At 36.8% G+C, this 27,683-nt stretch overlaps 1 protein-coding gene across 4 annotated transcripts in view; it reads left to right on the top strand.

Moving 5' to 3' along the window:
* The window catches only part of SLC7A11 (solute carrier family 7 member 11), a 133,805-nt gene that overhangs the window by 30,555 nt on the left and 75,567 nt on the right, over positions 1 to 27,683 (top strand). For all 4 annotated transcript variants that reach the window (XR_011471542.1, XR_011471541.1, XM_070415183.1 and 1 more), the window contains exon 6: positions 208 to 252. Coding sequence is in view for 2 of the 4 variants with exons in the window: in XM_070415183.1 (XP_070271284.1) it covers positions 208 to 252 (45 nt within the window). In the remaining 2 variants the exon portion in view is untranslated. The remainder of the gene's footprint in view (positions 1 to 207; positions 253 to 27,683) is intronic.

Genomic DNA, 27,683 nt, shown 5'->3' with positions numbered 1-27,683 from the left:
TATAAAGTTTTCATAATTCTCAGGTTGATTTTAAACAGTTATACGATATACAGGTGGCATGTCATAGAATTGTATACCTGAAACCTATATGATCTTATTAACCAATGTCATCCCAATAAATTCAATAAATAAATGAATAAATTTTGAAACTTTGAATTATGATCATAAAATATATTAATTGCTTATAATTTATTTATATCTTTTTAGGTTTTATCTCAACTTTGTAACTGAAGAAGTAGAAAATCCTGAAAGGTAAGTAGCCATATTTACTCTGAAATACTTATGAGGAATAAATGTAAGCCTATATAGTTGAAAAGTAGACCTAAAGAAGAAATTTAGTGTGGGCTAATCAACTTTATACTTATCATAATCATCATTCTCTTAGGCAGATAAAATTTATTTTATTTTATCATAAATTAGATGCCAATAACTTTATTGTATCTTCTACATTTAGCATTAAATTATAGAACCTGAAAGCATAAAATAATAAAGTTATATTTTTGGTAACCTATTTTATACATCTATACATACACTTAACATGGATTTAACAGGGCCTTAACTTCGCACATTGATAATATCAATGTTTCCATATATATACAAATACTGAAGGACAATGATGTATTAATTTCAGTGTTTTTTTATTGCAAAGAAAGTTCATCTCAAAAAAAATGAAAATACTAATAGCATCTGCCTCATTGGGGTGTGGAAATGAGTTAATGTATATAAAGTACTTAGATTAGTGACTATTGGTTTTTATTCTCTACACTAGAGGCCTGGTGCATGAAATTAGTGCACAGGGGGTGGGGTGTCCCTCAGCCTGGCCTGCACCCTCTCACAATCCGGGACCCCTCGGGGGATGTCCGACTGCCAGTTTAGGCCTGATCCCGCTAAACCAGCAGTTGGACATCCTTCTCACAATCCGGGACCACTGGCTCCTAACTGCACACCTGCCTGCCTGCCTGATCACCCCTAACCACTCTGCCTGCCTGCTTGATCACCCCTAACCACTCGCCTGCCTTCCTGATCACCCCTAACCACTCTGCCTGCCTGCTTGATCACCCCTAACCACTTGCCTGCCTGCCTGATCACCCCTAACCACTCGCCTGCCTGCCTGATTGCCCCTACCCGCCTCTGCCTCAGCCCCTGCTGCTGTGGCTTCATCCAGAAGGACATCTGGAATGATGTTTGGAAGGTTGTTTGGATGTCTGGTCTAATTAGCATATTATGCTTTTATTATTATAGATAATTGTTTGGTTGTTGTTACTATTATTATATCCTTATTTTAGGAGCAAGGTAAATATTACCCAGGTAAGAGTGTTTTCTATATTTCAATATCCTAAGCTATTCTCTTTCTTCAGTGTTTTTGGTAGAAATATGAAAAATTATTTCACACCATAGTGAAGCTTGTTCTCTAAACTTTCAGTACTAAAGTTGAATGTGCATTTTATGATCTCTCCTATTCTTGTGTACAGATTCATTGAATCTTTATATTTAGAGAAAATAAACTTGCATTTTAAAAGAGAAACATCTTAGAGCGTCGGCCTGCGGACTGAAAGGTCCCAGGTTCGATTCTGGTCAAGGGCATGTACCTGGGTTGCAGGCACATCCCCAGTAGGAGATGTGCAGGAGGCAGCTGATCGATGTCTCTCTCATCGATGTTTCTAACTCTCTATCTCTCTCCCTTCCTCTCTGTAAAAAATCAATAAAAACATATTTAAAAGAGAAACATCAGCTATAAGAGTTTTATAATAAATTAAAGTTACTATCAAATCTGATGTAGACTAAGATTATTATCACTGGTTACCTTGGATAAAATATTTTCATTTTCTGGAACTCATGATTCTGAAAACTGTATTAAATATTCCTAGAATACTTTTATTTTGATATGATATTTTAATGTGTTAAACTAAGGAACTTCTTAGGAGAAATTAAGTAAGAATCTCTGGATTTTTAGGTCAAGATAATGAGTAACTATTGAAACTTCAGTTGAAGAAAGACCTGTCTGATATCATTCTTTTTTCATACTAGATACTCAGATATTTAGTTTTTGCATGGAAGATTTTGCATAAGACTTAGCCAATACATTTATTTTCTCAAAATCAGAATCCGAGATAGCCACAAAATCCCCTTAATGAAAACTACTGATTAAATTTGTACTATGCATTATTTATCAACCAAAGAAATTCAGGGTTTTGAGCAATTTATTCAGTGTATTAAATTAAAAAATAACATTTCCCTGCAATGTTGACAACCAGTCCAAGCCTTTAAAAAATAAATCTTATTTTTTTAAACACAAAGAATGCTTTGGGACATATTCATGGTTGAATATAGAGAACAGATGGTAAAATTATGTGGACCTATTCCAGATGTGTAATTTGTATTATTTTGTAGGTCGACACAGCTCCAAAATACCTTTCGTTACAAGGGAGAATAATTATAATTTCATCTCCTTTGTGACGTGCCAAGATAAATGTGTTTCCCAAACAGTCGCAGTGCGTGTGTCCAGGTGTGCGGCAACGTGCAGCTCTCTGGCAGCTGGTGAAATGAATCATCAGCTGCAGGTACAACATCTTGTAGTATCCTCCTCCACCGAGGCAATAAATTTCACCTTAAATTGTGATGGAATAGAAAAAGTGGTCATTAATTTCGATCAGCAAAAATGTGATTTAAAATATATAGAACGGAGAATATGGTTTGGTGATCACTATTGACAATCTTTTATATATAATTTGATATCAGTGGAAATCTTTCAAATTACCTAACATTACTCTACAGAATAATTTCTTAACTTCTAATAGGAGCATGACTTATGGAACAGTTCTGTAAGTGTTATAGCAAATGAGAGATAAGCTGGGAGATTAATATCATCAAAATAATTAGTTTGTGACTTCTTTCTTATTATCTCACCCATGCTTAATAGCTTATAAGACATTAATCCTAAAATTTGAGGCAAAATTCCTGCTATATGATTACATTTGTAATGTTAAAAAATGTTCCAATGGTATTTCTTATAATGTTTTCTTCTCTAAAAGCAGCTTTGGACTATAGAAGTAGCAATCCTTAAAAGACATTTACCATTTTTATGTGAAAATGCAATAATATCTTTGACATGTTGCAATAATATAAAAATATTGCATTTAATAATTATCTATAGCATGGTGACTGGCTCCACAAATGAATATATTAAAGTAAGAATAATATTTTGAAGAGCATAAAAGTCCAAAGTTTAGATCACATAAGTGATAGAATCCCAACGAATATCTGAATTTTAAAATAATATTGCCCCTCCCCCCAATGAAGTGTGTAGTAGTAGTGATTGCTAATGAGTACCTTTGCTTTTAAAAACCAAAATGTTTTTATTTGCAAATCTAATAGGTTTTCCCTATGATATTACTTTTGTGGTGACTGCAATCCATCATTGTTCAAAAAGTTACACAGTGCAAAGAACATATCATTGAGATGTATAATGTTTGTAATCCTGCTCTCAGATTGATAAATCATGTCTTGTGTTGATGAAAGGCAAGAAATGAATTGCTTTACTTTGACCTTGGGAGTCTGAGATTAGTCGGTTTGCCTATTAGCCTTGTTTCAGTGTTCTTCTCACTTCATTTATTCCTTCTGTTCTGAGGAGTTGGAAATAGTAGACTTGGAGGAAGTCAGTAAAGCTTGATATCATCAGTCATTTTTGAAGAGCAGGCTATCAACATGCTCTAAATAATCAACTTTAATAGGAGGTTTAAATAATCAGAGTGTCATGTTTAATTAATACTATGCCTGCTGCCAATTTATATTAATTGATGCCTGAAAGTCATCACACCTTGTACCAATGATAACTTCAAAGAAGAGAAACTTGGATTGGGAAAAATGCCCAAAGACATTTAAGGCATTGTGATGGGATCAGACTGGTTCATAAATGGTCCACAATCACGTTATTTTCATTCAGTTTAGATGTTTCATGCATTCTTAGTATATGTGTTTTTATCCTTATTGATTTGTATTAAGCTAGTGTAAAGGTATCTATAATAATAAAAGTGTAATATGCTGATTAGACCAGACGTCCTTCCAGACGACCTTCCGGATGAAGCCAGGGCTTCAAGGGAAGCCTGGGTCCTGGGTACCAGAGGGAAGCTGGTGCTGGCAGCTGGGGGAAGGAAGGTCTATTCTTGCACAAATTTCGTGCATTGGGCCTCTAGTCTATATATATAAAAGCCTAAGTGACCGAATGAACAAATGACTAAACGACCATTTGACCAGTAGCTATGATGTGCACTGACCACCAGGGAGCACTGCTCAGCTGACTGATAGGCGCCAGACACCAGGCTCACGGCTGACAAGCACAGCTGTGGTGGCAGCGTGAGCCTCCCGCCTCCACCGCAGTGGGCTACTGAGCTGTGGCTGCAGGCACAGCAGGGCCGGGATGAGCGGAAGTAGCGCGGGGCTGGCTGGGGCTCAGGCTCCTCCCCGACCACCTGCCACATTACGTACTGCTACATCCTTCAGGGAATGTCGGACTGCCAGTTTCAGCCTGGTCCCTGGTCTGTGGGGATCAGGCTGAAACTGGCAGTCCAACATCCCCCAAGGGGTCCCAGATAGCAAGAGGGCTCAGGCCAGGCTGAGGGACCCCACCAGTACACGAATCTGTGCACCGGGCCTCTAGTTTATTAATAATGTTATATTTTTTATAAGGCCTATTTCTTATAGGGCATATAAAACTATTAGCCTGGTTAAAAACATAGCAAAACAAAACAATTTAAAGATCTTGCCCAAATGTGCTGTAGTGAAGTTGCATGACAGCACATTAAAGGTTGAGTTAAAGTCGTTGATCTTGCATTTTGGCATTTTAAGAGTGCAGTTTTCTATGAGAGACAAATTTCCCTGTTCATGTGTTGTAGCTTTCTAACTTAACAGGTGCTAGGAAATAGCATATAATGTCTCAATTATATGTGCAGATTATAGCAACATTATGTTTTTTATTTTTTAATTACAAAGTAATGTTATCTATATTTTCAGAAAACTTGCAAAGTTTCTTTCACAAATACTCAAATAGTATATGTTCTTAAGGTATATAAACTAATTGTCACAGAAAATCACCTCATTGTAAATAAATGTATATAGAAAAATCTAGGTTATTAAGCAGAATTAATTTGTAAACATATTTGCTGAATGAATCTCTTAAAAATGATGTCTCCTAATCAAGTTGAATTTTAAAATTGAATTTATACCCAAGTTTATAAAGATTTCTTTGGCAAAATGAGGCATCTCTTTATCAATGACAACAAAGCATTGTTAGAATTATCTTAATATGTGACAGTACATTTCTTCAATTGTTGAAATCATTGATACCTAAATTAGATTCATTCTATTTGGTGCATTTTTTTTTCTGGAAACAGAAAAAGTTTTGCAAATCAACTTTTAAGTATGTTTCACAGCAGGAGTATAATTATACTGGTTGAGCCACTGAGGCAGGCAAAAGGTCAGGATTTGGCCAGATGTTACAGAAAATAGATGATTCTATATTCAGAGATCAAGGTCATCAAGTTACTCATCCTTGCCTTTGCTCAGTTCAACTATTTCTCACTAATGGGACATGTGTTGATGTGCCCTAGGTTCAAAATGCTTGCATTTCTCAGCTTCATATATGTGTTAAAAATACATTTGGCTGAAAAACTTTGTTCTCATAAGGTTAATGTGCCAAATATGTGGTACAAAAATTATAGGATTATATTATAATATTTTATCAGGTAATAAGCAAAGAAGACAGATATTAATCCTTCAAGTGCTTTGTGGAAGTCATTTAGATTTTTTAATTTTTTAATTTTATTTTAAGGATTCTAACCCCATTTTGAGATAAAAATTTGAAGGTCAATGCTTTTAACTGTTCTACATCCTTTCATATTAGTTGTTTCTAAGTTTGAGTTTTAATATTATTATTTTTTTTTAAAATATATTTTATTGATTTTTTACAGAGAGGAAGGGAGAGAGATAGAGAGTTAGAAACATCGATGAGAGAGAAACATCGACCAGCCGCCTCCTGCACATCTCCTACTGGGGATGTGCCCGCAACCCAGGTACATGCCCCTGACCGGAACCGAACCCGGGACCTCTCAGTCCGCAGGCTGACGCTCTATCCACTGAGCCAAACCGGTTTCGGCGAGTTTTAATATTATTGAAATTTATATTTTCAGTGTAGACTCATAAACTCATTCTTTAGGAGCAATAATAGTGACTGATTTAATTTTATCCTCTGCTTTTGTTCTCTTTAGTTATCCATAAGATATTCAAAAATTTTCAGAATTAGAGGGGACCATGGATACTATCTAATCTAGCCTTTCACCACATGCATGAATCTCCTCAATAATATCTTTAAACAGATATAATCCATATACAACAAAATGAGAATCTTACTGTAACTTCCTTGAACTGAGCTACCAATATGTTCACTTGCATGTAGTTAGCCACCTGCTAATTCTTATGACCATTTCAAGCTTTGATAAATTGTGGGTTGGGTGGCATAGATAAGTTAGGCCAAATGTCATGACTGCAATAGGCACAACACAAATGAGAAATTAAGTGACACACACTGGAGATAACAGAGTTGGAATCTTTTTATCTAAAAGGAAATACTTTCTACAATCAGAAGCAATAGCCTCTGCTTTTGAGTTTACACTTTAGTAACTCCCTTAATTCATATTCTCATTTATGTAAATCAGCTATCCTTCTCTATGCCTGGATTTAAAAGTTGATGACTATCCCCAATATGTGGCTCATAAATAAATTTTACATTCAGAATTATATTTTGGGGAAAAACTTCTTAGATCACTAATCTCTAGTCTGTGGCCTGCTGGGTGGCATTCATTAAGATTCAGTGTTGTTTTAAGCTTCTCACAAAAATAGGATAATATCCTATGTTATTTATTATAGGCAGAGACAAGATGCATCCAGGCCATTATACTGACACTTGCCGTGCACTGAAATAATTTTGATAGTTTTGTTCTAGCCATATTCAAACATTGACTCTGTGTATCGATCTACTCAGAAATTGAGCAACTTTTGAATTTGTATAGGTGCAGCTAGAATGTGTTACAATGTAAACATCTAAAGTGAGCCAAGTGAAGTTGAGACTTTCTAATAAAGAAGGATTTCCTTCACTTTTATGAACTGTAAAAATATTCACTTTCTGAGTCTTTGAAAATAGCACTGGTTCAGGAAACCAAAATTCGAATCCTGCCCTCTTTTAACTAGCTGTTTGACCTTGGGTAGACCTCTAAATTGCTTCTAAATCTGTGTTTACCACTTTTAAATAGAGGGTAATAATCCTCCTATTACAGTTCTCATGGGATTGTGTGGATAAAATATGTGAAATTCACAATGTTAATGAGCTCGACAGGCAATATTCAAACACCATCTGCAACCAAAACCTATATTCTTCAAAGATTAGAATATTTCATAATCTTTGAAAAAAAAATTAGAGGATTAGCATAATTGTTTTATGAACGTGGGTGCCTCTTCTACACACATGACCTATTAATCAGCTTGAAAAGTTGTTCTGCATCATCAGCAAAGTACCGATTATTAGTAGTTAAAAGGTTCAGAAGATGATGAGAACTGCTTTTTATTTAATAGTCTCTAACCTCCTTCAGGTGGGAATACACTCACGCATCATAATCAGAATGAATTTCTTGGCAGATTTTTTTTTTTCCTTCTGAACCAAATATTTCTATGCTCACACCCAAACTGTCATCCTCACACTGTTGACTGATGGTGCAGATATAATGGATGGATTACTTGTACTTTCGCTGCAGTCACCTATTTTTAGGTTCACTATCTTACCAAGAAATTCTTTATGAAATCTGACAAACAAGGTCTTGATCTGAGTGGTTGGTATCATGTATTTAAATTGTTATTTTTATTTGTAGAAAAGAAGCTATTGAGTTGATACAAAACTGAAGAACACCAGTGTTAATTTACCCCCAAATGGTTTTTATGAATTTTTGCTTAATTTAAAAATGTATAAGTTTTATTAAAACTATCAATGGTATTTTTCAGTCTGAATACTAGTTGGATTACAGGGTAGCACTTTTGATAATATGATGTATTATTTCCATTCTTCAGTTGAGAAAGTTGAAGCTCATAAAAGTGAGGTCACTTCTTGTGGCCACGTCGGTAGTCCGTGAGAAGACTAAGATTATAATCCGTGTTTGATTCAAGGCATGGACTATTTGTCTGGCTCCAAAGCTCATACTCTTTCCAACCTGCCAGTTTGTCTCTTTGGGAAGCAAAGCAAAGTGAACCATGGGTGTGCCAGGCGGTGTAATGACTGATTAAGGAAGTAACTTGACTATGGAAGAGGAAGTTGGAAGAAAAGTAGAACTCACAAAGGTCGAATAGAGAAGTGAAGGCATCTGAGACAGGGAAGGGTGTACCTCAAGCCATGAACTGTTTAGTGGTTCCAGGCAATAATGTGTAAACTGCTCTCCCTAAAGCAAAGGATTGTGAAGAATAGAAGACAAAATGGTAGTAATGTGTGGAAGCTGAGGTGTGGTGAACCTTAGCCTCCATTACAAGAGTTTTGGACCTGATCCATTGGCCAATGGGACAGGGTGTGGGGGGGCTACACTGCAAGGTTTTAGTGTATGTGAAGCAGTGCTTGGGGAAGATGAATGTGGTTGCAGGTTCAGTAGATTTTTTGCTGTTACATATATACAGTTTAAAGAGAATTATAATCTGAAAAGTTGCATTTCAATCTTTTTTTATGTGTTTGTTTTTAATAAAAGCAAATGTCATTGAAAAGCTAATTGCCTCCTAGAGTTGAACCATTGCTAGAGTCAAACAAGGTGACATATCATGTGGCAGAGAATTCTGGTAAATAGCATCATACTGGCCCAGCCCAAAGATATGGGCTACAGAACTGCTTAAAGAGAAAGGATGAGTCAACATAGTGTTCACATATTCTCTTCCAAAGCATCCAATTGTCTTGTTTTTTATGAAGAGAATGCTATCATTTATTAGTATTCTGCATGCTAATGGAAGAGCTAATGAGATTAAAATAAATGACAAGAGAGTTTATTTTAAGGTAAAATGTATGTTCAAAAGTGTCGAAGAAAGGGAATTTGGTTTGGCATTGGAATTCTCAAAAGAGATAAAAGGGATTATCATTTAGCTGTAATTCTTTAGATATGCAGGTTGGATAAAAGAGGCAGACCATTGTCTGAGTTTGCTTCCAATTCTATACTATTATGGCTCTATTGTTAGGCTAGTGAATGTATAGGAACCAATGTGGGGAAGCATGTACTACACAGGAGTGTCTGGTACTAGTAAGAGAAAGGAAACCCTCAGATTTTAAGGTCAAATGGAAATCCTAAATCAGAGCTTGGAAATATTTTAAATAAGATCTGTTAAAGATCTGACTTTTAAACATTTTGTCTTCTAGGGGAAAGGTAGGATTAGGAGAAGAGGGAAATAGCAAAACCAGTACAGGACAAGAGTCGGTCTGGGAGGCAACTGGCATACCAGGCACAGTGAGATTCACTCACGCTGGTGTTGTGAAAAGAGATCCACACTGGGGTTAGGAAAGGGGCTCTGAACTTGGAGTCAAGTGACTATGGTTCTAGTTCTGGTTCTGGAAATGTTTAATTTTGTGACCTTAGCTACATCTTTTATCCTCTCCGAGCCTCCGATTTCTCAGCGATAGAAAAGGCATGGTAGAGTAGCAAATTCTGAGTTTCCTTTCAACTAACTTAATATGTGTTATGATTCTTGTAGATGACACACAAGTACCTGGTTTGACAAGTAGAAAATATTATTTTGGGAGCATGGCCAAGGGATAGAAACATAGGCAGGAGATCTATCTCAGGAGTTAAAAGTGTCAAAAATACTGACACACAAAAAGGATTCTGTGGCCAATTTCTAGATCTCATGATGAATGGAAGATTATATAGGACTAAAGTTTTTTTGAGTTATTTCAGAAATGGTAAGTTTGAAAGGATGCATGGGGGCAATGAAGCTGGATTGGCACCCCAGTGGCAAAGGAACTTGATTATTAGGTCTGAAATCTAGGGTTAGACCAAACTCTGGCATCTGATTCAGTGGGTCACCTTAAGTACAGGGTCCGTGATAGGTGGAGTGCACCAGGGAGAATATAGATGTTAATAGACTTGTTAGGATAGTCATAAAGTATGGTGATAAATCCTGCATTCTTCTCACTGTTATTATCATACTAGAGGCCTGGTGCATGAATTAGTGCACCAGGGGGTCCTCAGCCTGGCCTGCAGGATTGGGCCAAAAACGGCTCTCTGACATCCCCCAAAGGGTCCCAGAGTGCGCAGGCCAGGCCGAAGGACCCCACCAGTGCATGATCAGGGCCAGGGAGGGACGCAGGAGGCTGGCCAGCCGGGAAGGGATGGTGTGAGGGCTCCAGGGCATGTCTGGCCTGTCTCAGTCACGATCAGCCAGACCCAAACAGCAAGCTAACCCCTGGTGGTCAGTGCACATCATAGTGACTGGCCAACTGGTCAACTGTCTTCCCCCTGGTGGTCAGTGCACATCATAGCAAGCAGTTGAGCTGCCTTAGCATATCATTAGCATATTACGATTTGATTGGTTGAATGGCCGACTGGTCGACCGGACACTTAGCATATTAGGCTTTTATTATATAGGATATACCTACAGAAGATATAAAATGGTATACAAACCTCTGTGCTACAGGATGTTCATACTAGGCTTTTACTATGTGTTTATTTTTCGCAAGAGTCTACATACATATTGAGGTAATTGCCTATGGAAAGAGGTATCTTCTCTGATAGGTCTATTTTTTAATTGATTTTATATTTTAGAGAGAAAGAGAGAGAGATCAATGTGAGAAACATCTGTCTGTTGTCTTCTGTACACTCTCCAACCAGGATCAAACCCACAACCTGGATATGTGCCCTGACTGGGAATAAGACCTATGACCCTTTGGTGCACAGTCGAAGCTCCAACCAACTGAGCCACAATAGCCAGAGCTGATAGCTCTACTTTAAGCATTAGACGTTTCCAATAATCCAGTTAGGATTGCATTATTTATTTTTTTATGCTTTCTACCTAAGGAAGGAGACAGAGAGAGAGAGAGAGAAAGAGAGAGAGAGAGAGAGAGAGAGAGAGTTTTATATTTATTCCTTACCCAATGGTAAAGTGGATTCTAATATGCATTCTAATGCTTATTTTGCAGCATTTTTGTGAGAATTAGAAATAACATACTGATTGATGTGTCTGACAATACCTTGCTTATAGTAGACACTTATTTAATGGTAGGCCATTTAGTTTTTATTGTCATCAAATATCATGTCTTTAGCTCATTTGTAATCTAATAGGGATTATCAAATCAGGATTTGGGAATGTGGGCAAGCTATTTCTTTCCTTCTGCACTGCCTATGTTTTGGGTTTGAAATCCATTATGATGAAGTAAGGGATACCCTTGTTTGAAACATCTTACCATGGGAAAGGGAAGCAGAAATTATCTGTTTTAGAGTGAGGCATTTCTAATCTCTGACATTTGGAAGTTGTTTTTAAAAAACATATAGTATTTCATTGATTTTTTTTGATGGAGACAAGCTCATAGCTTTCAAAAATCAGATGGTTTTCCCAGGTAACTCTTTACTACTGTGCCATATTCTCATTTTCCCCTTTTCTCATATTCCCTTTCTTTTAGTTGTGGAACAGATAGGAAAAGCTATCTATGACAACAACTTAACAATATTCAATACTATGCATATTAGTTGACCATTTGGTGGCCAAATGCCAAGGCCACTGTTTTATACAGTAGGATGTACAATATTATATGGAAAATAGTTTATGAAATGAAGTCTATGGCATAACACTAATATTTTATAATAAATGAAAAACTAAAGCTTATAATATATAATGCATAATGAGAAAAAAACTGAAAATTATAATGCATGATTTTATCAGCAGTCATTTCTTGATCCTGGTTGATTGCTCACCATACAATGCTTTTTATAGACATCTTATGTCTCAGTTTCTCCAAAGTGTCTTTTCTGTTAACCTTTCATGATGCCACTTCTCCTTCCTTGACATTCTACCTTTATGTTCATTCTCTCAGGGATAGGATAAGATAATGTCTCTAAATTGTTTGAATTTTATATGACCTGTGTATACAAATAGTTCTCTACACATTTCCCTTCTTCTCTTCACACATTAGCATGGCTGGCCAAGTTTATTAGTCTAATTCACTGTCACAATTAAAAACACAATGAACTTGACCTTGAAAGCATAAATTACAAAGGCCTGGAATGTTAGAATCAGAAGTAACCTTCAAATTATCCAGCCCCTTCATTGTAAAGATAAATAAATTGTAGCCGTAGAGATGGATTGATTTGTCTATATTTACAAGTTAAAATCCCGATTCCTTTCTAGTCTTCTTTCTAAACAGTTAGTGTTGTTGAATACAAATCTGAGGGAGATGGATATGGCAAGATTGTAGTCTTGAAATTAGCTGGAGGAGGGATGTAATCATTAGAAGTGACCTGTATGTCATTTAAGAATAGAACAAAACTGCTTTTAAAAATGTGTAAAAGCATTAACATTTGCCTGCATTCAACTTTCTAAAGCTGTTATTCAAACACATAATGGATGAGGTTTGGCTAGCAGAATTAAATAATTTATTCCAGGTCATTTATTGAAGGTCATTGGTTACAAGATTAAAACAGAAGCTTTATGATTAGGAACTGGTAAAATGATAGAATATTATCAGGAAATAGCTGCTTTTTATTTTCTCTGACATCTTTGCAGATATACTAGTCCTTTAAATAGTTCTGATATCTATTTGGGGGGCTATATCTATTCTTTCTGTATGGGTCTTGTCAAACAATCAAAATCTCACTTCCTATATTCTGGCCTGAGGCAAGCGGAAGAGAAGTTGATATAGGAGACACGATAAACTTTGTTTTGAACCAGCAAATGACAAAAGAAATGAGTGAGACAGAGAGGAAGAGGAGGTCATGATTTTGAAATCCTGTTTTGTAGCTGCCCAGGATCTGGTGCCAGAAAGGTTAAATGTGTCTAAAATGTACATGAGTGTTTGGCTCTTTGATCCCATAATGCTGCAACACTTGTCAAGGAGAGGTGATCAAGTTGCAAATGTTGGGAAAATGCAACTGCTAATTGATCTCGGAGATGTCCCTCTCTGGGTCTTGGAGCTGTTTGTCTTTAAGCCAAGCCACAGCCTGAACTCTGAAGTGCAGTGGGGAGGAAGCTGCAGTTTGGGTTCTTAGGTGCTTTTCAAACCGTCATATGTGTGACGCAAGCCCGTGACTAGACAGAGTGGGAGTTTCCTGTTCTCCCCAAAATATGCAAATACTATTCCTGTGGTTGCCATTTCTATAGCAACTCCTGGGCCTGTACCCTCACCTCTCAGCTCTGCCTGCCTAACTGCACGCCTCTGATCTAGGGCCACCAAGAAGCACAAGATATCCTGAATATCATTGTTCTCATATTTTCCTAACAGACATAACTTGTTTATTCCATTCTTAAAGGCCTACAACACAAAAATCCACTATCAGGTTGTGGTCAGGTGATCCATTCGGTCAAGTGATAGAAAGGGGAAAAAATTATGTATTCTGTACCCTAGGTGGGAAAAAAAAGTCAAAGTAAAACATGATGATTTTCATAACTTTTCAATAACAACATGTAGCCTTTCCCTCTTTCTTTTGATAATAGTAGGTGGTCCATTTTCAAGTGCCAAAACATATGTAGAAGAAAATTAAAATCACCTATCATCTCATTTTCACATCAAAGTACTATCTGTCATTATTTTGACAGGTGTTTTCCACTGTGTGTGTGTGTGTTTGTGTGTGTCCCAGTGGCATGCATGTAAGCACTGCATTATAATACTTAAGATAAATGTGCACATGCATGTTCTCCATTACCTTGGCACTATATAATATACTTACTTGTTTGTTTATTGTCTGTTACCCTGTGAAGACCAGAGCCTCCTCTGTCACTCATTGCTGTATCCCCAGCAGCTTGAAGCTACCATGAAGTCTGTCCTGCTGCCTAGATTTGCTGTATCTTGGCTCAGCTTTAACTCTTTCTATTCATCTAGATCTATCCTGCTTTTTTCACTTCATGTTTCATTTAATTTTCCTAGATCTTTAAAGTCTTAGTAAATGCGTTTTTAAAAAATTTGATTTCAGAGAGAAAGGGAGAGGGAGAGAGAGATAGAAACATCAATGATGAGGGAGAACCATTGATCTGCTGCCTCCTGCATGTTCCCTACTGGGAATCAAGCCCACAACCTGGCCATATTGCCCTTGACGGGAATAGAACCTGGGAGGCCAACACTCTTATCCACTGAGCCAAACCAACTAGGGCAAAAAATACCATTTTTAATGGTGGTATAGTGTTTCATTGGGTAGATGTACCAACATTTACTCATTTTCCTGTTAGGCATTGAAAATGCTTTCAGTTTTTCTTAGTTTAATAATGCTATATTATGCACTTAATATACAAATCTTTGTGCATAGTCAATTATTATCTTAGGAAGAATGCTAGAAGAGAGTTAGTATATCAAAGACAGTCCTATAATAAAAGTTTAATATACAAATCAACTGAATGGCGGAATGACCAGTCAGTGGGGGGCTGGGCCGGTGAGCAGGTGGTGCCAGGCTAGCCAAAGCGCATGCCAGAGGCTAGAGGGAGGGAAGAGCGATGGGGGATGGGGGGTGGGGGGGTGGCGACCAGCGGTGGTGGAGGGGCGATGGGGAGGGGCTGGCATCATCCCCTGATTGGCCCATCTGGTCGCCTCCCACAGAGGGAGGCCAGGCGGCAACTGCAGAGTGATGGGGACAGCACTGTCCCCTGATTAGCCGGCCCGGTCACCTCCCATAAGCCCTTACCAGCGGTTCTCAACCTGTGGGTCATGACCCCTGAAAATACATCCTGCATATCAGATATTTACATTACGATTCATAACAGTAGCAAAATTACAGTTATGAAGTAGCAACGAAAATAATTTTATGGTTGGGGGTCACCACAACATGAGGAACTGTATTAAGGGTTGCAGCATTAGGAAGGTTGAGAACCACTGCAAGCCGTCAGTAGGACATCCTCGACTGCAAGAGGGCGCGCAGGCCGGGCTGAGGGACTCCCCCCCCACGGTGCACACATTTTCATGCACCAGGCCTCTAGTGAACTTATAAAAAGTCTCTTTGTGGGTGACCAAGTTGCTTTCCAGAGTTGGTATATCAGTTTCCTCTTGAAATAGCTATAGCTAAGAATACTTAATCAGCATGGATCATTATTGACAAAAATTTTTGTTAATTGAAAAGCAAAAATTACACTTCATTGTTTTAAATTGGATTTTTTAAAAATCACATAGGAGGCTTAATATTTCCCCCATGTTTAGTAGTTGTATGTGTTTGCCATTTGGGAGCATGAATATTTGTGGTTCAACAGAATTCTTTGTATATTATGGGTACTAATTCTTAATTATATTTTTTGCAAAAATTTTGTCATACACTTTCATGTAAATAAATTTTCTTTATTGAGTCATGTTATAGAACTTTGCATTTAAATATATTAATTTAATAAGCTAAATATTTAAATTGAACTGCATTTAACTATAATCATGTGGTTTTCACTTCTGTATATCTTTTATATCATAAATTTTTCTGTATCCCTAGATCATTTAAATCTCATTGGGATTTTCTGTTTGTTTTTTCTTGATTTCTTTTTATGTCAACTTTTTAACTAATCTGAAATGGATTTCTTTTAGTGTGATTCAATGTAGGCTCTAGATTTTCCTCCAAATATTTCAACATTTATTGAAAACTCATATTACCCCTCAGTTTATGATATTTTTACTAGTTTATAATACATTATAAATTTTGACATATGTCATTATGTTATATATTAAGTTTTTATGTTTTAAACTAAGTTGTTTTTTAAGTTTATCTATTCTGCTTCACTTATTCTTTCTATTGATATATCTGCCACTTTTTATACAGTTTTCATTATTAGAAGTTTTTTAAAAAAATATATTTGTATTGATTTCAGAGAGAAAGGGAGAGGGACAGAGGGATAGAAACATCAATAATGAGAGAGAATCATTGATTGGATGCCTCTTGTGTGACACCCTCCACTGGGGATCCAGCCTGCAACCCGGGCCTGTGCCTTGACCAGGAATTGAACCATGGCCTTCTGGTTCATAGGTCGACGGTCAACCACTAAGCCATGCTGGCCAGACTATTATTAGAAATTTTAATACTCTATTCTTATCTGGGGGAAAGGTGGCACTGATTATTATTCTTTTTCTCCAAATAAATCAGCATTGAGTATAACTTATACTTGTATGAAGGCCATTTCTACTTTTAGCTTTTCATGCATGGGGAAATAATCTGTATAATGCTTTGAAATATAAAGTTCATAGTTTTTAAGTTGTTCTGGTTATATATTTCAATATAATCTGTGCTATATAAATATATATTACACATGTATGACTAACTCCCTTTTAGTTCAGAAATTTCTTTTGAGTACTAGGGTTAGTTGTTAAGTTGGTTTCTTCATTTTCTTTTTTCAGATTAAAAAAAACAGTAGCTAATGAAAGTAACCTACAAGGTAGCTGCCAATAATATTAGTTTTACTTTTTTACCATTTTGGCCTTTTTTAAAAACTCCTGAATTCTACTAATAGAGCACCTTTTATAATGATTTTCTATTTTCCAGAACATTTTTAACAAAATGCCCAAATATTAATGGAAATGTCAATGGAAACATGCAAAACTTATTTCTTTATGATCCTTATTATTGTTGAAACTGACCTATAAGGGATTAAAAATGAATGAATGTAGTTAATATATATGTATCCAACTAGTTGATTTATATTTCTGAGAAAAAATTCTTTGACAAATAGGTTATAAACAGAGTATTACATACAGTTCCTAAGAAATATATATTAGAAAGAATAATAACTTTTTTTGACATCCTTATTTTTGAACCAAATATCTGTTGGAAAATATTTGAATCATATTTTTACACATTTCTTAGATGTGTCTACTCTTCTTACTAAATTAGAAAGGCAATATTAGGTTATTTCATTACTAGCCTTTGTTTTCTTTTTTTTATTTTTATTGATTTCAGAAAGGAAGGGAGAGGGAGAAAAACATCAATGAGGAAAGAGAATAATTAATTAGCTGCCTCCTGCATGTCCCCATCTGGGAATTGAGCCCACAACCCAGGCTGCCAGGGAATTGAACCATGATCTAGTTCCTAGGTTGACACTCTACCATTGAGTCACACCAACTGGGCACTACCCTTTGTTTTCTCATGGTGGTTCCAATTCACTCGATATATTCTAAATTTATGTACAAAAATCAACATAAAACACAGTTGTGTTGCTCTCTTAAATCCAGCAGTTGTTTAGGAAGCTCAGTATTTTGACCAAGAGTGGGAGCCACCTGCTACAGTATATGTAGAAGTGAGTCTTCCTTGCATCCCTACCCTTCCTTGGTGACATCATTTCAGTCTGTGGCCCGTTTCCATTGACTGCTTCCTCTAGATCAGCGGTTCTCAACCTGTGTGTCGCGACGCCTTTGGGGGTCGAACGACCCTTTCACAGGGGTCACCTAAGACCATCGGAAAACACATATATAATTACATATTGTTTTTGTGATTAATCACTATGCTTTAATTATGTTCAATTTGTAACAATGAAATTGGGGGTCACCACACATGAGGAACTGTATTAAAGGGTCACTGCATTAGGAAGGTTGAGAACCACTGCTCTAGTTTGTGAAGCCTGATCCTGTCCATGGTTCTGACACCCTGTTTGTTTGTACTGGTACTGCTGACTCCCCCTTGATGGCTGCCCACCAGTTATGTCGTGCTGTGTTTCTGTTTTATGGGAAATGGTCATGAGTGGCTGCTGTGTTTGATATTAAATCTGAGATGAACTTCAGGAGGTTTACAGTTTTTTATTAAAAATGATTTTGGCTAGGGGCTGTGTTATCCTGTTCATAAATCAGGTGTTCTTAGAGATTTAATAATTTACAATTCACATGAGCATTAGTGCAATAACATTTCTTTTCTTTGTTAAAGCTGTCTCTTAACCATGCTTATTTATTAATTTTTTTATTTTTTCTCTTCACTGCTTCCATTTATTTTTTTAAGTCTTCTTTGGGGAGGTTTGTACAGATTTATCTCACAGCTGTGTAAATAATATAAGAGGAAGAGTCAAAATGATAGCTTGGTTTGATTAAAGTCATTTAAATATGGTCAAGCTTTGCATGTCTTCCCATCACTACTGGAAACAAGCTTTTATTTTAATTGTGTGTGTGTGTTTTTAAATCCCAAGTTATATCTTCTAAAGTAGTTACCTTATCTCTCTGTTTTAATGAACCATTTCTTTTAGGACATATCTTAGAAATAAGAGGTTGGTAAAACAAACAAACAAAAATATCAAAGGCCAAGGAGGCCAACAACCTTTTCCCTACATGGTTACAAGCTACACAAAATGCAGAGTTATCCTTGAGGGTTAAAAACATTCCTGGCAACCCCTTTCAAATGCGTTTGCACTAGAGATTTAGAGCAAATACTTTGAAGGCACTTTATAATGCTCAGTGAATGATTTTACTTTCTTTGTAGACTTTGGTGAGTATGGATACATAAATAAAGATATTTGAAAAGATAGGAGTTAGATGTTTTGTTTGTTTGTTTGTTTGTTTCTCATTAAAAAGAGTAGTGGGTGGGTATTACTGGAGCAGGGAGTGTACTTAGGAAAATAAGGGAAGATTTCCCTGAGAAGGAGACTCTGATTTGTGACTAACTGACAAGATTGAGGCAACCATGTGCGGACCCAGGGGTGGTGGGAGAACTGTGTTCCAGGAAGAGGGCCCTGTGTATCTTTTTTTTTTTTTTAATATATTTTATTGATTTTTTTTACAGAGAGGAAGGGAGAGGGACAGAGAGTTAGGAACATCGATGAGAGAGAAACATCGATCAGCCGCCTCCTGCACACTCCCCACTGGGGATGTGCCCGCAACCAAGGTACATGCCCTTGACCGGAATCGAACCCGGGACCCTTGAGTCCGCAGGCACATGCTCTATCCACTGAGTCAAACCAGTTAGGGCGGGCCCTGCGTATCTTACCTGTTTGAATTTTAGATTCCATGGGAGAATACATTTTTTTTGTTGTTGTGGCTAATATCTTTATCCCTTTACTTATAACAATGCCTAACATAAAGAAGATATTTGATAAACATTGGTTAAATGAGTAAACTCTATATAAAGGACTTTGATAGAATGCACATGATAGCATCCTTAACAATATTACTACAAATGCCCTCCTGAAATTCAGATGGATTTAACAAATTTGTTTGCCATTAAGTTTTGATGAATCTACAGGTATAAAATACAGCAACTTATAAAGACAGTCCACAAGTGTCTGTGATAATAGTTTCCACGTATGTAGCCTTTTGGAGGCCTGGCCTGATCTTCAGAGCACATTTTAGATTCTAGAAGAGTGAACAGTCCACTTATCCTTTACATGATCTTCGGTAATGATCGATTTTTTCCCAGCCAGGCTGACACTTTGAAGTTGTAGTGATGGGAGGTGATTTAATGCGCTGGTGTTCCTGGTTGAGGATAGAATCATAATCTTCAGAACACAGGAGAAGAGATTGTAAAGTTGGCGTCCTATTCTCACCTCTGATTGATAGAACAGGGCAAAGGCAGAAATTTCCTTAGGATGCTCTGATAGATGAGCAAGTGCTCAGCTGACTTTTCAAAGTATACTGTTAAACAATCTTTATGGATTTACTTTATTTGCTAAAGGGATTGAATCATGAAATTTTAACTGAAATGGACTTTAGATTTCATTATTTCAACACCCTTTTCAACTGATGAGGAAGTTTAAGCCCAGAGAGATCCAGTGATCTCCTGTGTGCCTTCTAGTGACTGGGACATGACTAGACCCAGCCTTGAGATTGCTGTCCAGAGAGTTTTTCTTAATTCTCTGAAATCAAGTTAAAGCAAATGTCAAAGGTGAAACTCCAGAGAAAAGATGTTGTGAAAAGACAATTTACACTTGAGATAGTATATATAATTTTTTTTCTTTGTGGTCAGGTTTAATTGGGTAATGGGACTAAGAGAAAATGTGGAAGAGAAAGGAAATGAAGTGGTGGGTATATCTAAGGACCACCTCTACTTCCCCAGGACAAATAGTCCCCAGGCCGTTGCACATTGTGCGTGACTTGAATAAATTATCCCTGGGGAGAGGTTTGCCTATGAATCTTTGTAGTCTAAGAAAAGTCATAATACATATCAAATGAAGGCACAAAAGCTTATTTTTCAAAAGATTTAACTTTTGAGCTGAAAGATAAAAGATCACAACATTTCCATTTCTGCTGGGAATATGAATCTCTGTAAATGGACAGCCTGAGGAGAGGGGAGGGAGGGCTTGCGGAGGATCTGCCATTCCGTGGGCCTTTGTGACCTTTTCAGGGAGCTGTCAACTGTTCCAATCACAAGTCTTCATCATCTCATTTTTTGACGATGACATATCATCTCTTTAAACTAGCAGGGTGCTTAACCCATCAACTCTATTTCTTCTCATCTTCGCTTTTCTTTACTGCTCCATTCAGCCGCTGTGTCATGTTCTCTGTGGCCCTGCCATGTGGATTTACCTCTTTGACTAAAGCCAGGCCATAGCTATTGGCGCTCCTATCCCTTCATAGCTTTCCCACTAAGAATTTTCCCCTCAGTTACCCTGAGTATAACAGGAATTTGTTGCATTGAAAAATTATTTCAACTTCGTAGGGTCAAGTATATACATACTAGTACATACCTACGTAATCATTCATATATAGACACTTTATGAAACCAATTCACATATTTTTAATACTCAAGGAAGCCATCATTGGCTCCAAAAACATTATCTAAAGACATAATTTGACTTGCATAATTTGACTTACAGAATCAAAAAGCAGTCATTTTAAAACTATTTGAAAGCACTGGTTTATTTCAGTTGTCTGGCAGAATATTAATACATAAAACAAGTAAAGAGGACTGATCTGGTTGAGGTGAGTGCAAACAGAGTAGCTTGTAATCCTATTAATTGTCCTTTTTTAAAAAAATCCTCACCTGAGGACATGCTTAGAGAGAGGAAGAGAGAGAGGGGGAGACATCAATGTAAGAGAGAAACATCTAATCAGTTGCCTTCTGGACATGCCCCAACCAGAAATCAAACCCACAACCCAAGTATGTATGTGCCCTGATGGAGAATCGAACTGGCAACCTTTTGGAGCACAGGATGATGCTCAACCAGCTGAGCCACTCTGGCTGGGCTGATTGTCCATTTTCTATTTTGGTTCCCAGAGCACCGAATTGGAAAGCCAAATATCCACGTGACCACCAGATATCAAATTGAAATGATTAATAATAATTAGACTCATCATTGTTGGTCAGAAGTATTGAATCAATTCTTGGTGGTAGAAGCAGTGGTTCATTTGTTATGGGTGACTGTTCCCATGTTTACCTGTTCCATTTCCTATTGTGTGCTGATCAGAAAAAATGTGACTAGACCTGATTTATGTGTATATAGAAGTGTTATCAGTTCCTTCTAAGATACGTGTTAATGGCATGAGGGAATTTTGACTCTAATTCTCATTTACTATGCCAAAGTGAGTGTATTTATTTTATTCGGTCTTGTTTTTAGTATATTAATTTAGCATCTCATTATCTTATAGTGATGGCGAACCTTTTGAGCTCGGCATATCAGCATTTTGAAAAACCCTAACTTAACTCTGGTGCCGTGTCACATATAGAAATTTTTTGATATTTGCAACCATAGTAAAACAAAGACTTATATTTTTGATATTTATTTTATATATCTAAATGCCATTTAACAAAGAAAATTCAACCAAAAAAATGAGTTCGCTTGTCACCTCTGACACGCGTGTCATAGGTTCACCATCACTGTCTTATTATGTATCCTTGGACAAAACAAGGGGCAATTGTGCTTTGGTCTTTGCTGCATTAGTGAGGGTTCTCAGGAATGCAGGAGAGTTTATATTTTAAAATAATGGGCTCTATCTTTGCTCTGTTTCTGGGAAAAGTTTGAATAATAAATTTTTCACTACTCTAGCTTTTTTGGGGTGCAAATATTTTTATTTGATTTTGTCATTTGGGACATTATTTGAAGAATTTTATATTACATAGTGGTTTATTATAAAACAAGAATAGTATAGGACCCATTTTAAGTTTTACCTAAACCAATGAATTGAGATTTACAAACAGTCTTGATATAATATAGCCCATCATTATTAGGGTAATACCAGCTGCTGTAACAAACAAACCACACATTTTTGATGGCTTTAAATAACCAAAAGTTTAATTTTTAACTTAAGTAACAGTCGTCCGCTGTTGGTGGGCTTGCTTCCACAGATTGGTTCTGTGATCCAGATTCCTTCCAGAATGTGGCTTTGCTACTCTTTAGTTGTCAGCGAAATGGGGTGACAAGGCAACCCACTTCTTAACCACCTCCCCTCGGCCTTAATTGCCACATTAATTGAAACACAAGAATGAGTCACATTCCCACCTAGAAACAAGAGAGTGGGAAATGTGGTTCATCTGCTGCTTCTCAGGAACAACTTCTACTTTGGAAAGAGCAACACAAAATCGTGATGGGTGGTCTCAGCCATGCACCTGAATCTCAGGAGCTCTGTTATAAAAAAAATGGTTCACTGAGATGTCGCATTACCTTGGTGTACTTTAGAGCAAATCCCGAGGAAAATAATGACAATTGAAGAGGTATATTTTAAAAACAATATAACAAAAATAAGCCTTGAACATTGGTGTGAAACTTAACTTATTGTTATTAAAATATTCTCAGTTATTTAATTGATAACATTTCATTGGAAACCAATTTTCTGTTTGCACACTCAAACTCACCTACTAATATTTTTAGGTTTACCCATAAATATGGACAACTGTAATATATCTGGAAGACATACTCTAAATCTTTAGAATATGAGAAAAATGAGATGCAGACAATGCAAATTTTTACTTGTATGAAATGCAAGCAAATGAAAATTTACTCTCAAGCTACATTTTGCTGAATAATTCTATTTAGGCATGAATTTATTCTAATAGTAGGATTAAAAAATGAAGTATTTTAAGGGATAAAAATGCTCATACTGATGCTTCTGACTGCTTATTACCCTGTTCTGAATTGTAAATTTTAGTTCATTTTTCTGTGTGGTTTTGCTGCACTTTTCTTCCTCCTTTATGTGTCCACGTACATTTTTCCAGGAGCCTCCTTTAGCCCTGCAGTCTCTTAATCTGTGTCTGTTCATTTCTTACATCTCCCTACAGGTCTCTCTGTCTTCTCTCTTTGTTTATGGAGTTCTTCATCTGTGGACAATGGAAAATGGTGAGATTTAGATGAGATGTCAGTGGTATTGAAATGCAAAATGTCTCAGTGAAAACAACCATAGCCTTCATGTTCCTGTAAGAAGCAGAGGGCAGGTGTTTAATGCTTGAAATCAGTGGGATCGCTGTGTACCTATATGTGACAATCTGCTTCTCACATCACTGTGTTCAGCTTTGGCCCAGAAATTATCATTAAATTAGAACATGAACCATGGATCTTTAAGGGTGTTCATAAATAGGTTTATTAAATGTATTCCTCTCTCACTACATTTTTTTTCTTCCAGTACAACCCATGCCATATCTCCAATGACTTGCTGTGTTTCCACAAATGCATTTCTTTAAAAAAAATGTTATTAACAGCGCAATCCCCACTCATGGTGGAAAACAAAGATATAGTAATTGCACTAAATGACAATGAGGCAAAATCACTGAAAACACATAAAGGGATTCATATGAGTGCAGTCATCTGTAATCTAATTGTTTCAAGCCTGGAAAGCTATCAATCCCTGCTAAAAATATCAAAAATCACATAGCCAAATAGGACAGCTCCATTTCTAGGGGTTTCTGGAGAGTTTGGAATGAGCAAGAGTCAGGGAAAGTATGTAAAAATGTATGGAAGAAAAATCATATGAATGAAAAATATAGATAAATTTTCTTTGATATATACTTTATCTTTTTGTCTGTAACATATGACAGAACTTTGAGGAGCTAAAATTAACAGCAATGGTAATATAAAATCAACAGTAATTCTGCAAAAAATAATTATAAGTAAAAAAGAGACATGCTTGAGTAATTTATGGGTCAGATCTAAAGGAAAGCTTTCAACGTCTCTTTTGGGTCATTATAAAGAAAATGTGAAATAAGTATGATTCTAAAATGAATACTTGTAATCAAAAGATACTTAATGTAATTTTAAATAATTTATGTTGAGATGAATCACAGTTACGTTTCAATATATAAGCAAATAGTCTCTAATTTGCTTACAGAATTGAAAAATACTTTGAAAAACCCTGTTTTCCCTTTCTTTTCTTTTTCTTTTTTTTGGTATCTCACATATTAAGAAGTTTGGCATTTTCTTATCCTTAAAAATCCCTCCTTTTATTCCTCCCTCCTTTTTCCTGATTACAAATACATGTATTAAAATATTAATGATTTTTAAATAGAAAATGTGAAGCATCAACAACTTGTCTTAAAGATTTCAGAATACTCAAATACCCTAGGGCAGTGGTCGGCAAACTCATTAGTAACAGAGCCAAATATCAATAGTACAACAATAGAAATTTCTTTTGAAAGCCAAATTTTTTAAACTTAAACTATATAGGTAGATGAATTGTTATTAACTTAATTAGGGTACTCCTAAGGCTTAGGAAGAGCCACACTCAAGGGGCCAAAGAGCCGCATGTGGCTCGCGAGCCACAGTTTGCCAACCACGGCCCTAGGGTAGGTTTTAACAGAATTGTCATCATGCCCAGCCCCCTGGCTCAAAGACAATTTTAGATGCCCCAGGATCAATGACTTCTGTGATTCCCCATTGTGTGTGTCCAACACGGGGGATTGTATGGACCTTATTTTGGTTCATACAAATCTCAGAAGATTTTGTTCAGATTATAAAACAATTTTAGTAGTATCCTAAATTCAAGTAATTATGGAATTACTCATATGTTCTGCATATCAGATATCCCTGTAACCTTTAGGTGTGCTCAACTCTCTGGAGAACCACGCTAGGTTTACTCATTCTGCTTCCATAGCAAGTCTTTTTAGCCAATATGAAGCCCTGGGAACAATGTTTTTTTCTGGATCTATTATAGTTGCAAAGCATATGAAAAATGCAACCCATGCTGCATGTGTATTTGTGATGACTCTTAGCTATGTAGGAAAATATTTTTGGCTTGAAATATGTCATGTCACATTGTAACAATCTGATATTTGTGTCACTTATATAAAATATCATACCTGTTTGTCAACATGTAAGGGTCCTAGGGACCTTGTACATAGAGTTAAAGTAGGCACAGTGCAGCCATGATATGATAAGATATATCACGGATGTGGAGCTGAGAGCTGGAAGAGCTAGGTTCAAGTTCCAGCTCTTGCATTGACTGCCTTTGTTACTTTGACCATGTCACTTAACCCCTCGTAGCCTTGGTTCCCTTGTTTGAAAATGGGAGTATTACCTCCTATTTCAATGGTTTGTTGTGAATTTTGTTTATTCATTATTCAGACTGTAGCTCACTTCACAAAAAAATTTGAAATGACGTGTAGATTTGAAGATCAAATATATTTGCTCGTGCTTTGTAGATTATACAAATGTAAACTATGAGCCATTACTATTGCGACCATTTGGATTCTTAGAATGAAAGTGCTTCGAAGCAGCTGTTCCAGACTTCTATGTAATAATTTCAAATGAAACAAGTATTTATCCATAGGTATTTGTTGACGTAGACTGATTATTGGTACCAATTCAAAATAAATCTATGAGAAGGGTATTTCAAGACCTTTTGATTGAAGACCATTTGCAACTAATATGAAAAAATACCATATTCTCACAAACGTAATGCCTGTTACTTGAAAAGACTGTATATTATGACAAAAAGCTCTTAGGGATTAAGTGACTCTTTTCAATACATTTGTATTTTGTTAATCATAACAAACATTCACAAATACTTGAGAAAGAGTAGACCTCATAGGTGTGAGTCATTTTTATTCAGTGTCAAGATGATGGTTTTGTTGCTCTTGGAATTAGGGGCTGCCTCCCAGTCACACAGCGGCTGGGCTGTGAAACATCAGTGGCCTAGCAGTTCCTGCAACTCCTTTTATTATCATGTACCATTTGCTTCAATCTTGGGTTACTAACCATGCTTATCTGCCCTCTGCATCTAAAGCCCTTCTGCATGCCAAGCCCTTCTGAACAAATCAACTGATTTACTCCTAACTGATTGCTGTTTATCTCATGGCAGCCATGATCCCCTCTCCTCCTTCCCTTTGTCCAAGTGAAATAGAACTTCAGGACAGAAGAGAGTGGCTATTTTGCTACAACCCTTCGCATTCCCGGGGCTTAATTTTACCTGGAGAGGAATTACTAGGTGTGTTAGGAATTGCAGCAAGGTTAGGCCATCTCTCTTGTCATATACTTTAGGTTCCTTTGATTCCTCCTCCCCCTAATATCTATCTAGTATATTCAGCTGATAGTAAAATTGTTCATCTAGTTCAGTTTACCTGACGAGCATGCTTGCTTTTCCTCCTTTTCTACAAAATTAATTAAGTTAGTCTCTGTTGTCTTTTTAATTTTAAAAAGAAAATCTACTACCTAAACAGTGAAACTATACATTATAGTTCATGTTACACAGGGAAACTGTAGAAATCATGGAATAAGTATTTTCCCCTCATTCGTGATAGCTGCATTCTCAGTGACTGCATGAGAAACACAGCCTTGAAAAGAGCTCTCCAATAAACATTATATTCAGCAATTACGATTTCTCTGAAAATTAATAGTCAGTGTTTGAGGACCCACACACGGGAGACAGTGTGTGCATATCAGTGGTTAAAATGCTTTGACTTCAAGGTAGGTGAGACCTTGCAGCTCAACTCTGTGTTTCCACTTACCAGCTGTGTATCCTTGAACAGTTATTTAAATTCTCTAAGACTTCATTTCCTCATATATAAACCAGTGATGATGTTTCCAACCTGCAGGATTTTCCAAGGATAAAATGAGGCAAACATGTAATGTGCCCAATAAAATGTCAGGCACATAGCAGGCACCACATAAATGGCAACAGCTGCTGGTGTTTTTTTGTTGTTGACAAGCTGGGGGGGGGGGGGGGGGCGGGGGGACTAACCTGGAAAGTTAGGTTTTTTTGTTTGGTTGTTTTAGGATCCCTTCTGTTAAGATCAATTTAGAAAACTTTCCTCAGAAGCACCATAATCTCCAGGCAGGAAACAGAAGGGGAAGCTGGCATTCTGGCTTCCATGCTGGGAGCCCACAGCCCAAATTTGAGACTAACTTCTCTCTACTGTTTTGCAGCATCATGTGGTGAGACAGGACTACCTGTCCTGGGCAGGTTAGGTCACTTCACTGCACTGAACCATAAGTCACCTCACTTTTTATTACCAGAACCTCTTCATCGCTTGACCATTTCTTAATATTCTTGCAAGGAGTACAGAGTCTCTCTTCCCCTCTCCCTGTTTCTCTCCTCCATGGAAAGAACTTAACATCCCATATGAGCACATTATAAAGCTGAAAGGGTTCAAGTTTATAATAATACAGTG

The sequence above is a fragment of the Myotis yumanensis genome, unplaced genomic scaffold (assembly GCF_028538775.1).
Source record: "Myotis yumanensis isolate MYYU_CA2020_CCGP unplaced genomic scaffold, mMyoYum1.0.hap1 SCAF_5, whole genome shotgun sequence".
In the NCBI taxonomy this organism is placed as follows: domain Eukaryota; kingdom Metazoa; phylum Chordata; class Mammalia; order Chiroptera; family Vespertilionidae; genus Myotis; species Myotis yumanensis.
Note: the sequence above shows the minus strand (reverse complement) of the source record. Positions and strands in the feature narration are given on the sequence as shown.